This window comes from Athene noctua, chromosome 5 (assembly GCF_965140245.1).
Source record: "Athene noctua chromosome 5, bAthNoc1.hap1.1, whole genome shotgun sequence".
Lineage (NCBI taxonomy): Eukaryota > Metazoa > Chordata > Aves > Strigiformes > Strigidae > Athene > Athene noctua.
This window is the reverse complement of record NC_134041.1, coordinates 33,054,486-33,070,752: the sequence shown is the minus strand read 5'-3', so window position 1 is coordinate 33,070,752 and position 16,267 is coordinate 33,054,486. Positions and strand designations below refer to the sequence as shown.

General features: G+C 39.2%; 1 protein-coding gene across 6 annotated transcripts in view; it reads right to left on the bottom strand.

The window, feature by feature from the left end:
- The window catches only part of RC3H1 (ring finger and CCCH-type domains 1), a 67,657-nt gene that overhangs the window by 26,887 nt on the left and 24,503 nt on the right, over window positions 1–16,267 (bottom strand). For 4 of the 6 annotated variants that reach the window (XM_074907005.1, XM_074907007.1, XM_074907009.1 and 1 more), the window contains 7 exons: window positions 9,690–9,810; window positions 8,175–8,414; window positions 6,857–7,032; window positions 5,830–6,030; window positions 4,552–4,684; window positions 2,329–2,447; window positions 243–355 (listed from right to left, as the gene is read on the bottom strand). In XM_074907005.1, coding sequence (XP_074763106.1) covers window positions 243–355; window positions 2,329–2,447; window positions 4,552–4,684; window positions 5,830–6,030; window positions 6,857–7,032; window positions 8,175–8,414; window positions 9,690–9,810 — 1,103 coding nt within the window. Of the gene's footprint in view, window positions 1–242; window positions 356–2,328; window positions 2,448–4,551; window positions 4,685–5,829; window positions 6,031–6,856; window positions 7,033–8,174; window positions 8,415–9,689; window positions 9,811–10,263; window positions 10,293–16,267 lie in introns of those variants that run through there. The other 2 variants (XM_074907010.1, XM_074907008.1) reach the window with 2 other exon arrangements.

Here is a 16,267-nt window from a genome sequence, read left to right as displayed (position 1 = left end):
CAAATAACACTTGTGTAAACAGGAAACTTTCAGAGCTGCGTTACTGCTGAAGTCAAATATCGTATATTTAAGAATGAACAGTTCCAAAACCTAAGAGATTACTGTTAGTTTTTCACATTATTTCTTGGCGATTTAACAGCCAATTTATGCTTCCTCTCCCCATTCCTAGATATAATAATTAACTTTTATGGATAAGGTGAAAAAGAGATTGGACCGATTTCTGTTATAAGAGGTACACTTACTTTTCTAGCTCCTCCTGTGAATGTGCAAAGGTGCAGCTGGCCCCCCGGGGGCATCCTCCTCTCTGTTTCATGTCTCGGCACATGTATGTCTTGTACTTGCTGTGCTGAGGAGGCTGACAAGGTTAAAGAAACCAGGTGAGATACCTGAAAATAAATGCACTTAACCAAGAGTTTAACATATCCCCTTATTAAAGGCCTGATAGTTGACTGTTGATAATTCCTTCAATTTAAACATTCCAGAAGTACCTAAGGTGGAATAAATGACTGGAGCAGTGTTTGTGTTTGGTTCTTCAACAGAACTAACAGATTCAAGAGCAGATATTTTGGCAACTAAGTTACTATCAGATTTTTAAAATATTTTTATTCCAATTCCTTACTGGAGCTTGATTGGAACACAGTTGTCTGTTTCAGGAAAACAATTCAGTGGACAAAACTGTTATAGGCTGAAAAAAGCTACCATGCTTAATCAGAAATTGCCACATATTCATCCAGCTTTGTGATAGATGGAAAATAAATACAATTTAGACAGTTACTTTTCCCTTGTTTTCTATTAGCTCAAAATGGCACTTGAGTATCCCTTCACTCTCCAAGAGAGTGAAATTTCATCAAGTTGCTCTTAGCTCCCCTTTGGACTAAAAATCTCTTGTATATATCTTATGATTATTATTTCCATCAACATTAAGGATGCAATCCTATTCCTACACAGATCAGTAGGGTACAGGTTGTCTTCTATATCTTTAAGTTTCCCAAGAAATAACAAGCTTACTGCAATCTTGCTGTTGGCATGTATGCCCGTTTGGCAGTCTCTCTAAATTCTGACAGAAGGCCAGAGGTGGTCTAAGACATTTCAGTTCCTACAGTTTTTATGGCAGAATTAAATCAGAGGCAGAAATATTTTCTCAGAGTTCCTACTGAGGGAAAGGTTGGTAAAAGTAAACTCTTGCTTTCTGAGAAACTCAGCCAAAAGACGTAAATCTGTAAGAAGCCATCTGCAAATTGACTTTTTTTTTTTTTTTTCATCTACTGTAGTGAAAAAAGGGTTTCAGCAGAGTGTACATAAGCTGCACAGCTTTCTGCTGGCCACTGCTGCCAGCCAGCAAAATTCCACCCAATGCTCAGCAGATGTCCCCTTTCCCACTTGGGAGGCTTTGGGTTCCCTTCCAAGCCACACAGCATGTACCAGGTCTAAGCGATGGTCTCACCAGAAGAAAAACCATTACTGTTTTTCCCACCCCAATTTTCACTTGTGCATTCCTACTGCTCTTCCTTTTGCTGGTAATGGTGCTCATTAGGCATCCCGGTGAATGCAAAAAGATAAAACAGCAGAAATAATTCACTTTTTTTTTTTTGGCAGAGAGATAACCTTTCTACTAGTTCAGCTCCCCAAACCAGCTCTCCAAGAGGATGAGTGCCAAAGCAAGGGAGGGAGTGGGAATGTGTGACGGGCAGCTCTGTCTTTCAGCAGCAGCTAGCATTTATATCAACTTAGCTATACAACCAAATGAGATCAAAGGAACATGTGATAACTATGAGATAAGCTACTATATATATTTGCAACATCATTTTGTTTCTGAAACAAAGTTTTGTTTCAGGTACTTGAATGGTACCTTTACATGAAGTCTTCCCAAATCTTTAAACTTTACAGAACATTAAAGCACAGGTATAAGATTAATTTCATTAACACTGAGCCATCTGGCTGAACTGTGTCACATTAAAACAAACCCAAGAAAATTCCCACACTCCACAGTGCTAAGCACCCCAGCTTCTCTTCCTCACCCTCTAGTCAGGAGGATTTTTTATTCGTTTCTCTAAGCTCGCAGCTGCATCAGACTGTTTTCTTTTTATCCTAGTGAGCTGTGCAAATTATTGCAACAGGTAATGGGGGTGCGTGGCTTTGTGTTTGTGGGTTTTATTCTTTTTCTTTTTTTTTTTTTGTTTCTTTTTTGATAAATATGACACAGCAGTGATATTTTTCATCAGCTCCTCCTCAAACCAAATCTCTCCATATGACATTAGTAAACCTCTACTACTGGATATTGCCAATACAATTTAGGGGTAAGCACTTCCTAAATGATTTAGCTTTTACCTGTTGCTGATCTGCTCCTTTCTTGCTGTGATTCTGGATGTAATCAACTAAGCCATGAACCACAGTCCTCACAGCAACTAGTCCATTTTCCAGTTGTTCCCATGTTGGAGGTGGAGCATCTATCGCATTGATAGCAAACAGAGAATATAATAAGAAAAAGCAAAGTCAGAGGATTTTCCAAAACCAGGTACAAAGAAACCATCAGTATCACAATGCTCACCAGACAACCAAAAAGATTTTATTGTATCTGATGACACATGTTTCCAAAGTGTTCAGCATCTTAATTCGGGGATATGTACCACTTAAAGAATAAAGCTACCTATAGGCTCAAGATTGAACCACACAAAATACAAAATGAGCCAGCAAGAGTATGATTAGCATGTCAAATTATTTCCTTTTAGCAAAACTTTCATATTCCGTAAGAACTCCAGAGTAAATGCACAAACTCTGCACATAAAAAAAAATCAGACTGAAAATCCCTCTTCACACTCAGACTCCTGTAGATAAAATGATTCTGTACAAACATCATCATCACTGGCCTAGATCACGCAGGCACAGTCACTGAATAGCAACAGAAATTGATGTCTCACATGGAAGAACAACACAAGGCAAATCTATGTATTAGACCACCATCTAACACGCAGCAGTGTGAATAAACTGTGCAGTCTTAATTCTATAAGGGCACTTGTTCTTTCCAGGTAATTTACTTTTCTAATCTGTTCCAGCAGATGACACTACTACTGTGCACCTACATACTCTGCTGCAAGACACAGGACCTCAAAGCACCTTTCCAGATCTTTAGCACAAGTACATTCTAGTCTGCTCACAAGGACTAAATTCTTCCAGAGAACTTCAGCATACCTATAGAACAGCAGGGAAGCAATTCAACAGCACAGAAGAGAAACATCAAGATCAGACTCACCTACTAAAACTGAGTGAGGCTATTAGTGATTCCACTTTCTGTATCAGTCTGTGGCTAACAAATTTACAGTACGCACACAGTTTTGCCGGACTTGTTACAGTATGAAAGATTTGGGAAGAGAACACTATACCTCCTTTAACTAGTAAAGTATCCTAATTTGAAAAGTAAGCAAGTTTGTTTGAACAAACAGAAACTAAGAACTACAGCTTTTCATTTCCTGAAGTCATAGTTTAAACCTTCATACTATTTTGATATTAATATTGATTTTACAAATACTAATGGTATAAAACAAAACTGCAGCCACAGCACTCTCCATTCTGTCCCCTCCCTTCTGTCTCAGGCAGTCTGTCCTCACAGTGCTGCTGACTTTTCCAACAATTTCCATCTTTCTGTCAACGGCTTAGATTTCCCAGTTATATATATTCTTTCCAACTAACTTCCCCTTCCTAGACCATCTTTCATACCTTTGCAGAATTACATATTAAGAAGAAAAATACTAAATTCCCTAGGATAGCAAATCTCTTGCAGTCTGGGCTGATTTTTGCCCAGCTTCTGTCTGTGCTCGCAAAATTATACCATGAAATCTAAAATTGTTTACACAAAAGATGCCTTATGATTTTAAGCTGCCTCTAGAAAGTCTTCTGAGTGCAATGTCTGCAGGCTACAGAACTCAGATCAAAAACTAATACATAGACTTTCTTGAACAAGAGAAACAGGTAAACGGTTTTTAGATAAGTTAAGAGAAGTCCTCAATCTGGTACGCATTTTCTTGAAGACCTCCCCTAGATCGTAAACAAATTATTTGCTCTGGTAAAGAACTGGAGAGAAAAAGATATCCCAGAGTGACAGCTAAGGCTCTTCATTAAGCATAGTGGTTCTGTAAATCTTCCTGTTGCTTTGCATATCTGGTTTCAAGTAGAAGCATGTGTACTAAAAAAGGGAAAAGGAGGAAGCTAAGACTCCTGCCACTTCCCCAGTATCAAGTATACACCAGGTAACCTCACAGGATTATATGTATTCAACATCCTCATCCATGCTCATCCAGTGCTGTCAAACAAGAAAGCTCTCTTCAAAGAAGTGGTGAAATTATTCCTGGCAACCTTTTCAATCTGTTTTAGCTTCAGAATAGTCCAGTTCCTCACAGATTACTGCTGTTCACAGGCCAGTTATGAATACCGCTCAAAAATCTTAAGTTTATGAGTTAGAGGATGTTAGATTTAACAGCTTTCAATCCTTCAGAAGTGTTAAGCTCCTCTTGGTAAACTGCAAGTTAAAGGTTCTTATAAAACATCTAGACTTACCTGGACTAGGATCAATATTTGCCAGGAGCTCCAGGTGAGGTCGAAGACGATTCAGGTTAGCTGGATCTCCAGTCCTCTGAAGAGCAATAGTTAATTCCTGAACACTCTGTGCAAACGAGGCTGGGGTCTGCAACTTAAAAAAATTGTAGTAATTAACTTCCTACAGGCAAAGAAATCCTCAAGGTTTCTGAAGGTTGCTCCACAAGCCCACAAAAGTTATCTTCCAGAACCAGAGTAAAATGTTTTTTACACGAGCCCATTTCAGTCAGCACCTTGTATTAAAATTCCTTCTCCAGCATCAAGAACACACAAATCTATGACATTGCATATTAAAATGCAGCTCTGATTAGACAAAACAAAGGCTGGTGTTATTTCTAGCAATGTAATCATTTATTTTCTGTGTTGTGCTGACACCCAGAAAAAAGATACGTAATACAGAAACCATTTAATTCAGATTTCCTAAGAATCTAGTATCTCCAATCCCCAAACCAACAGGTTTGTATCCTGCTTTAAACTGAGTATAGCAGACAATAATAAGCAAGATGGTCGAAGGACAAATATAGCTAGCAACGTTCCATTTACTATTATCACACGATTTCAGTATTTAAAATAATTTAATTCCACCTAAATCCTTCAGAAGATCGTCTGGTAGGACACCTGAAAAAGTGGGCATAAGCATAAATACGAAATAGACTGATCTTGAAGCTAATCCTCCTGCACTGCAGCCAGAGCAATTGTTTCAGACCTTTTCTAATCATTCAACAAGGTTCAGTTCTTCCCACCTAATTTAGGTACTTAGACGGGAGTACCTTAATTCGAAAGCCCATTTATCCTATGTTTGATCTAAACAAAAAGAGATCTGGGACCAAGTAATTTTATTTAAGAAATGTGTTTCCACCTCACTTACTTCAGGTATAGACTAGGGGACTGATTTTCTTTCAACTTATGTCCTAACTTCCTGCCCGGAAACACTAACCATTAACCTCTGTTACTCCACTGGCAGTTATCAGTGGTTCAGAAAGGACACACGCAAGCTGTGTAGCTAACCTTTGTGGCTTCCCATCTGCAGAAAGAGCTAAAGTAGAAAGAGATGGCACAGGGAGCAAGATTCATTAGGTTACAAATATATATTCTAATCATTTAGACCATAAAGGGTTGGGAACTAACAAGGCATTATTAATGCGTAAGGCAAGTACACATAGGCAGTTTTTAAATGCCTGTAACATGGATATGACAGTTGCAAACAAGATAGACTGGGTTGATTTTAGGTGGCTTTACCTTGTCAATGATAGACTGCATGTGGGATTTGTGAGACTGGTCGCCATATAACAGTGAGGACCACTGATCTGGTGCAATGCGTAAACCTGCTTCCATAGCTATTTGCACTATCTGGGAATCATGTTCCCTTCTCAGAGCTTCATAAGTCCGAAACTCCTCCTTCAGTTGCATCAGGGAGGAATCCTCATCTCGCTTTGTCACCTAGGGGGGAGAAACGAACCAAATACAATTAAGCAGAATAAAACAGAGATTATGTAAAATCCAATGCAAACAAAATCTTCAGTCAGCAACTAAGTTCTTCCTCCCAGACTAAACTGAAGTATGACATTATGCAGTGAACACTAGTTTCTACTAAATAACACACTATTCATGAAGTGGAACCTCTATGAAATGGATACCAAACAGAATTTGCTCAGACTCAGACTGAGATATTGATGGAAAAGTTCACACTTCCTAAACAACTTTACAGCATCCACACTTCTCCAATCAAGGTATTTTGTTTGAATTGCAGAATTTTGTTTGAGGGTACAATTAGGAGCAACAAAGCATTTTTCTCATTTAGCGAAACTGACTGACATTTAAATTGAGCACCTAGGAGTGAACCATTAAATACTGTCAAGTACAATAAGAAGTTTAAGTTCTCTTTATACAACTCTTCCAGAGGCTCGTATTTCTTTGTTTCTAATCACACCACCACTCAGTTAACAGAACTGGGGACTTCCCAGCTTTAAGCCTCTTCTAAGGGAATAAATTATGCTGACTTACATACAAGTTTTGTTACTGTGCATCTATTAAACCTGAACAGGGTCAAAGCCTAGTTTTACAGCTTAAAGTTGTAATTTCAGCCTACACTGCCATCACAGCGGTACGACAAAGAACACTCCAAACACACATGGGGCTTCGAGAATAATACTCTCTATAGCTACATATATTTTAGGCACATTTAATGTTACAGGTCAATGAAAATTGAAAGTGAAAACCAATAGTTTTCATGGCATTATGAGATCTCCAAGCAGAATCTTCCTACCTTGAAGCACGACGCTCTGTAAAGAAGCTGGACAACATGTCCAATGCTAGTTTTAGAAGCCTGAGGAAATCTCGGCTCCAGCCTCTGAACCACAAAGAGAACTAAGACCTTCCGTGACAAAGCAGATCCATCTTCCAGAGCCAGTAGAACCAGCTTTAAAGCCTCCTCTTGCATTGCTGGAGGGGAAATGGGAAGAAAAGACACAAAGGATGAGAGAAGACCAGGAAAGACTTCTGCACTTTGTTTCTGTACAACTGGCAGACCAGCTAGAAGCCCCAACCCCAACACACACACAAACCCAGACAGGAAAGGGAGCTGAGCAAGAAGGGAGGGCAAAGAAGAAAGGAACGCTTCCAGATTCCCAGACTGGGACTGGGGAAATAGGACTTGTTAATTTTTATTATATGTTCTATTTTGGGTATCAGATGATAGGAAGACTTCTTTGTTCCTGTCTATACATCTCCCTTGATTATTAATATAAGAGCTTTCAAAGTGATTATTATCTACATCCCACACCTATCCCAGCAGAAAAAGTTACCAGGCTGAGGAAGAGCAAGGTTGGATCCCATGCAGGTAAACAACAACTAGTGCCCACACAAATGAATTAGGTGCTGTAGCACCACATATTTTGCTATGTGACAAGTCTCTCTGTTCCCTGCAGCGGTGCAAAAGTCAGCATCCCAAAGTTAGTCTTCCTTCATGTTTCAGTGGGGAAAAGCTTCTTTTATTTATTTTAAGAAACTGGCTTCATATTTCAAGGCATTATTTTTGTTCCTCAGCAAACAACGATTACATTTTCAGTCGCAAGGCTTCACACATTTTTTTTAAGCAAAACTGATTGTTTTAGAAATTAAATTCCTTTTCATATAATGCTAAGTATGTAACTTTTCAAAAATGCATACACACACAAACACCACACCACTCCCCCAATGTAACAAATCTCTCCCCACAACTACTTTGTATGTTTATTAGCCTAGAGAAGGAAAAGAAGCCATGTCCAGTCACTTCCAGTATGTTATTTTTTCTAGAAGGGTCTTCTTCAAAGAATAGCAACTGAGAAACTACCTCCCATTTTATCTTATCACAAGAACAAAAGGACACACATTATCCTGAATTTTATAAAAGACTTGTAAAAGCACTAGAAGCACAAGAAAGTCCATGTAGCAGCCCAACAGATATATCGTTAATTCTGAAGATCAACTATCAAGGAATTAAACCACTGCCTAACAAAACCACTCAGGCATCTGACACCCATTTATCCACCCTCCTCAATTATGAATTGCTTCCAGTATAGAAGTAACACTGTGATGTTACCTACCTGGTCCAAGGAACTGGCACCCTCTGGCTCTCACTGCAGCCCAGAGGTTGGAAGAGAGCTGCTGAGGATTTTGATGCTGAAGAATGAGCTCTGTGACGGTTCTTTCACCAAGTGACCGTGCTGCACGCATGGCTCTGATCCGCCCTTCTTCTTCCACTAGCTGGCAATGAACTAATGTCACAAGTTTCCTTTGCATGGGACGACTTAGCACGCTCTGAGTAGTACTGTTAAGACCCACACCTTCAAAACAAAATGAAGCAGAAAAAGAAAATAAACTACCTCATATCTCCTTTTCTTATGTCAGCCTTCAACCACTGTACTGTGGAAGTGTAAACCTAGTTCTCCTGATGTCCACTTTGTTAAAGAGATCACTAGAGAAGGCATCTCAGAAGTTAATTTTTGTCAGTTTGTTTTACTCAGCCTTAAAAGCCAACAGTTACTGGGAGCTAGCTTTCCCACAGGTTTAAGTCTTTGATTGACTGATTGGGCTCCCTAAGAAGGTGGAATCTCTAATGAATTCCCCATGTTGGAAGTCTGTCCTGCACCCTTCCATACGTATTTCCCATGTGTCTCCTCAACGGTAGGATCATACTGCAGTCCTTCCCTTACTCACGGGCTTCAAGGATCACTGCCTTCTTTGACATCTGCCTGTTTTTACAAGACATTTAGTTTTTTTATCTGTATCTGCTATCTTCACTGCTTTGGCCTAGCCAAACTGAACTTGCATGAGTTCAAAAGTGTTTGGGTGATGTTTAACTATGTGCAAATGCTGTGATTTACAAATGTGCTGGGAGACACTGAAACCAGACTGAAGGAAGAAATGACTCCCTAGGCATATGGCTGCAACACTGAGTGTGTTCCACAGCACAGGACTTGTTCACTGGGCCACTATTGCTACCACACTGTACTAGCTGGACAAGCTTGAGACAGCTTTTTCTAATTCAGTTCTGAAAACCTGATGCCCATGATGCTCACCTCTACTACTTGGGTCGACAGATATTCCAAGTCCACCATACGTAACATAGATAAAATCCATACTCTTGAACCCAGTGCAGTTTTCCTAAGTTAGAATTACTCAAATTGACCCAACTCTTGTATAAACAAAGTATCAATTATTTCTCTTATATATCCTATATGCAGTAACTTTCTCAGTTTCTACAAACAAGCTGCATTACTACAGTTATCTCAAAGAAAAGCAGAACTCAAATTTAAAAAAGCAGAATTACCTATTTTAACTTAGTCTGCAGAGGTCAACTCAACTTACAAAGTTTGTCTCAACTTACTATACCATGGCCTTTACCCAGTATTTTTTTTGACATAATGTCTTCACCACCCACCCTCTCCCCCCACACACCATGAAGACACAGCCTTAATGCTTAGGAAATTTGTTTAATTTTGTTTTTAAACTAGATTTACATATATTTTTCAAACAAGACTACCAATCATTTGGATAGTTTGGTTTGCATCTTATTTGTTCCCAGCTTTCATTTTCAAAGGAAACAATGCACAAGCTACCTCTTGCGCTGCTGAGTGGTTTGAGGTACAATGCTAATTCTTCCACACATTTTTTGCCCTCCTCATAATGCTTGGTATCTTCAGCTCCACTACATAAAGTAATTGGCTGCTGCTCAGGAACCTGGAAAGAGATGACATATAGATCTATGATGAATATGCATAAGTAAGTGGCAGTCACACTTACAAACACCACATCCAGCTTGTTAATATCAAGCATTTCCTGTTTTGTTCCCCTTCTGTTTTTTTTCTATATTAGTAAGCATTTTTTCAGCTTGTGAAATGAACAAATAGCATCTTAAAAAAAAAAAAAATCAGCAAAAATTAAGACAAAAAATGTAAAGAATTTATGGTTGGCAGACTTTTCTTATTTACTGGCTGACAGGAACTAGAAGCAGAAGACCTATTCCATGACCAAAAAAAAAAAAAAAAATTACATGAGAAACAAGGCATTTCTTATAACTATAAAACTTTGGCTGAAATAACACACATATTGAGACACCTCCAAAGATGCCTGGCCAACACCCCCCCACCCCCCAAAAAAAACCCAAAAAACAACAGAACAAATCAGACAAACCATGGTTTGTAGCTAAGTACAGATTCATATCTAGGGCCTCACAGCTCTTAAATAATCCCAGGATAAGTGATCGGAGCTACCTGGATTAATAAGAATAAAACCTAGCAGCAAATATGCCAGGACACCCTTGGAACATACTCTGATTAGACCTAATTATCAAGCAGCAAGATCAAGTTACCCTACACAGTGAATATTAACACAACCTGCAAGTATTAATCTGACAACACAGGCCAGTTAGATTCTTGAGGTTTTGTTTGTTTGTTTTGGTGGGTTTCTTTTTCTCGGTTGTGGCATTTATTTATTCATCAAGGCATTCACCAGAAATGAGGATTTTTTCAAAGGAATGTTGGACCACCCCTCCCCCAAGTTATAATTTTGCTTTTGTTTTCTTCCAGCTAAATTCTTACAGCTTTAAACCAATCTGGGCATGCACTGTAGCACTCTATTAATGTTTCTCAACATCACTATTCAGCAATCAGCTCAATATTTGATAGTATAGAGAACTAGAATTTCTCAGAAGACTGAACAGAAGCACTTTTTGCATATGCTATTGAAGTGTAAACAGATCTCAGACTTTAACTTTTATTTCCAAATCAATCACTATCCTGCTGGCAATAACAACATGCTAATCCCACATAGCTGCTTACAGGGACCAACCCAGGCCCTCCGTCTAAAAGCACAAGCCTTTAATGCTCAAGTTAAAGACAGCTACAAACCCACTAACCTTCACGTGTAACCCAGTCATGGAGAGCAGCATTATGATGGGAGCAGCAAATAAAAACAGTAAATATATATAAAATACACACACACACACACACACATATATATGGTTGCCACCACCAATATGGACAGCTTTCCTATCACTTTTAACAGTAATGAAACCATTTCAATCATATGATCACACTTCTATAGGTTTAAACAACTATGCATGCTAAATTGCTCATTTAACAAACACTGCAAAATAAAAAGTTACTAGCTGCATAACTCTTACACCAGGCAACAAAAAAAGAGCCTCTTTAGTGTAATATATCAGCTGAAATTAAGAGGGGTAACACCACCCCAAAGCTAATATAATCAAGTTAGCCTGGATCCGACACTGCCCCTTTTACTCCTATTAAATGGAAAAACAAAACCAAGTTTAATTACACCAAAACAGCAAGGTTAGGCTGGATGCTTTTCAGAGACTGCAGTCAACTTGTGAAGTTTTGGAGGTTTTTTGCTTTTGTTTGAATTTTGGGGATGGGGTGTTGTTTGGTTGGGGCTTTTTGGGTGTTGTGGTTTGGGGTTTTTTTTGTGTGTCTGTAAGCAAGAAAGCTTTCAGTAAAAGGAGATTTTGCAACTGTATCTTACAGTGGTCAGCCTTAACTGTTGCAACAGCCTCAAGACAGATTCATTTCTTGGGATTCAGGAAACAAATATTAACACCTTCAATATTTGCTTTCATGTTAACAGAACACACCACCTCCTTTGCAAAGCCACTGCCATTTTAGCAGTCCGTCTGGGAACTTACACAAGAAGAACTGGCTAATTGATCAAACTACACACACCCCTCATGCATTTGTGCAGAGAAAAAACTACAGTCTCTGCCCTATATACTGCTGTAATGCATTTTGTACAAATTTCTATTTACTCCTGCAAGCATTCAATCTGGCACTGGTGACAACCTGAAATACAACTACAGCAGACAAAGAGGTCTTGGAACAGATGGGTGGCAGGAAGCTGTGTTCAGTCCTGCATTTCGATCTTGAATTAAGGCAGGTTTAGCACACATTCACAGCAGCGGTTTGGAATGCCATACGCAGCACAAACCCACCAGCGAGACACAAGGACTGTCTAGGCAACTAACTGAAAGCTTCCCCCTCCCCCAGGAAAAAGCTGGCATAGAAAAAGTTAATGAGTTAACCAAGAGTTAATCAAGCTATTCAACACTGTATCTGCATATCATTCCCATTTCTTCTCTTTGCAAGGGAAGCTTCAGTGTAAAAATCTAAAAGCCTTGCACAACCATACTGTTTGCAAAAATGAGCCCAAAAGAGATTAGAGTTTAACTTTCATCTTAAACTAGTGCAAGTGTAGTACAGCACAACAAAACAAGATGCTTATTTTGTGGTTTCAGGAGCCTTCAGGATAATAGAATGTATTTCTACACGCACACACACACTTTTATCTTCACTCATATGATGCATCTTACAGTAAAACTTACAAATAATTTTCACTTTTGCTGGTTCTGTTACATGCATTTCCAGGACTTTAGCATTTTAGGGTTAGAATGATTTTAAGAATAGCATCCACCAAGAGAAAAATGGTAAAGACATGATTTATAGAAGTCACAGGAGATCTGAATTTTAATTTTGGCTCTGTCATGGAAGTGCTGAGGGACAAATGAGAAATAATTCCTCTCCAACACGTTTTCACTTCCCCTTCACAAAGTATCTTTCAACAGCATGAAGGACCCTGTGGTCACTTCTGTTTACAACGCCTCTTGAGAGCCTCAAAATAGATGCCCTGAAGAGTGAGTTCATTATTTTCATCCTCATTTAATATTCTATTCTCTCAAACACCACACCCTTATCACAGTTTTCACTGCAAATATATTTACATATTATAATAAACACCTCCCACGGGGGACTAGAACAAGACAGGAAAAATAATCTCAGATGTGTAATTACTTTGTGATCATTTTGCATGCATCTGCCTTGGCAATAACTGCGAGTATCCCAGCAGCGGAATGCTGCCCATCAGCATGACTACTCGTGGCTGTGGGAAGAGGCAGGTTATGACGGCATGAGGAAGGGGACCGGAAAAGAACGCTAACACATCATCTCATACCAGGCAGTGATTCTGAATTGGTGATTTAAGCATAATTTGATGAAGGAGGTCAGTTTGAGTTGTCACTAATTACCATTAGACATCTAATTGCACAGAATGAGAACATGTTAAACAGACCAAACCCCTTCTTGTCTGGTCTGAAAACTGTTTCCCCCATTTCCCCCCTCCCTGCAAACAGATGATTTGCTTCCTGACCAAAAAAACCCCCAAAAAACCAACAAAACACAAACAAAACCCAAAGCCTACTGTCTTCAGTTCCTCAAGAATTTGCACTGAGAGCAACTTCTTCACAGATAATTCTTCTTTTGTGGCACCTCATTTCACCAAAAGTTACAACAAAAAACGATCAGACATGCCACTAGTATCTCTGCAGTTGTAATCTTCCCCTTTTGAAAGGGCTGCGAGTTAAGGCTACTCCACTCATTCTCTTGTCATATACCAATTTCATTGCCTAATGTCTAGAATTGTATTTATCATGTCCAGCAGGAGACTAGGAAAGAAATTAAAGCACCACAGGAATTTCTGCCACTTGATGTCACCTGTTTGGAACGTGCACACTGCTGTTTCATGTGTTAAGAAAACAGGAGGGAAGCGCTTAGATGACAGATCCATGATTATGCACCCTCAAAACACAAGCCTGGTGAATGTTTAAAATAGTTGCATATAGTGAGTAATATCTGGGTGTTTGAATAGTTAAAATTCAAAACCTTATTCCCACAGAAACTGACTTAAGGGATTCCTTTACCCAAGAAGTCTGAAAAGCAAGGTATCCCACAAATGCCTTTCTGATTTAAGTTCAAGGCCACTGTGCCTCCCTCCCCTCACAATACGCTTAGCTCCTGCTTAGGCACTCAGCTATTTCCAGCTCTCACAGCAATAATAATTCTCACCTTACCCTTACAATCCCTCCTCCTCCCCGCCATCATCTTATGCAGCTGAACTTAACTATATGTGGGTTGATTTCCCAACCACCACCTTCCAGAACAGACCCTGTAACCACTGTTGACATGTACCACGCTGCACTGTGGGAGCACGAATTCGAGTCTCTGCAACAGTTAATTTTCACATCAAGGGTGGCTATAACCTGGGCAACAGTTTCATTTTTGGAAAGGGGTAGAGAGAGGGAAGACTGAGAAACAGCCTGTAATTCCAGAAAGAAACCAATTCTTTTCACCATAAAGTGACAAAACCTACACAGAGAGAGAATGCTATTGTTGGAGAAGTAGGTTACTGCTCTCTCGGGTGACTGTGTGATAAATATAGTACATTTTTCCCAGAAGTACAGTCCTGCTTATTTCACCCACTGTGCCTGCTTGAAAGCCAACCAAGGCGACTTGTCCTGGAATCCTATCACAGCTGCCAGTCACAGCAGAATAGATTTGTTTCTTCTAACTGCCTGGTCTCCTCCTCTGCCTCCAGCAAAAAAGCATTTAACACTTATAAATGTGTGAACTTCTCAGAAGACTCCCCAATGGGAAAAGAACAGTTTGTTCTTGCCCCCCATACAAAAGCTTTAATTGTGTTGTACTGTATTTCCTTCTAAAATGAAATCTGTTTTTTTTTTGGAATTTATCATTTACAAATAAAGTATTACACATCTCCATGGCCTCAGATTAAGGTGTACAGGAGACTGGTGGAGATTAGGGGATGTTAATGACACATACACCCTCCTGAAACTAAACCAAGAAGTAGAACAAGGAAGTGGGCTTTGTTTCACTTAAATTGATGATACCACTCATGCCTTCTAAATTGGCCTGCTTCTTGCAGATGATTTTTGTTGGCGTGTACCAAAGAGAGTCCACCTCCTTAATGGAATAGAGTTCAAAATTACTGTAGTTCCTCTACATTTTCTTGGTCTTTAACCAAGCCTTTTTCTGTAAAAAGGTTAAAAAAAAAAAAGGCCTTATAGAGTCTCATGAAAAATAGCAACTGTTTCCCAGTCCTTCACAGCAAAGTAGTGTATTTATTTTCTGGTACTCTGAAGGCTGGTAAAAACTACAACAGGTGCCAGGAAGGGAAAGGGAAGAGAAAGGAGGGTGAGTTATACTGAACACTGATTTCATTCATATGCTCATTGAAATTAGGAGCTGGGGGGAGGTGGCGCAAATTTCTCTTAAGGAGGAAGTTGGTCAGTAATAAAAACCCAGCTAAGATCATGGATTGTTGTTTAGGTAACAGAATGCAGCGAGCAGCATTCGTTGCAGGAATAAGTGGCAAACAAAGGGAAGGGAATACTGTCTCTTTTGGTGGTATTTGCAGCTTTAAGGTCACCACGAAACAAGGTCCTATGAATCTTGATCACATAAAAAATTAAGACATAAAAAGAAGCACAAAAGTTATGTCATTAGTTCCAAGTCAGAATCTAGAGTTCATAACACTCAAGCAAATACAATACTACCATAAAGCCACTCTTCCTTCTTCATACCTCACGTATGTATGGATGAAGAGACTCTGGTTGGCTAACTTGCAAAACCAGAATAAAATTCTAAATTACCTGTAAGAGGCAGGGTGATTTTCCATCTCATTCCAGAGGATCTTGTTTTTATGGAAATTTTAATTCAGGCAAAGATGAAGTTAATGCTATCACATAGCTTCTCACAAAGTTTAACATATGCACACAAAACAACCAAAAATGCAAAAGATGTTTATCCTAAGTGTTGACATTTGGACATAGCTGGAACTATCAGAGAAACTCCAGAGAGGAAAGAAGAAGATATAAGGGAGAAAGAGAATTACAATATTTATTTATGGCATCACCCACAGATTTCACACTGCTTGGAGGCTCTTCAAAAATGGTGGCATACGCATATCACAGAAATGGGAGCACACAGCCTCATCACCCTCTCCTGCAGAGCAGGATGAGTCACTTAGCCCAGCCAGAAACACAACTCAATTTTAAAACTTCTGATATAACTTCTATGCCATACACTGCAAATACATAACAACAATAAATTAGCTGTATTACTTGATAAACCAAACAAAAAAAGTGGCAAAAACATGTCTGGATCTTTAGGTCCCAGTACCTAATAAAAAGCATCAGAACATCTTTCCTTCTTCCACATCTTTTAAAGTTCCTCTAAAACATAGCTGTTGCCCTTTCCCTGAACTATAAGTCTCATTGAATTTTCTGCTGACTCCGACTTCACTGAGCCCAGATATGGAAGCAGATCTAAGG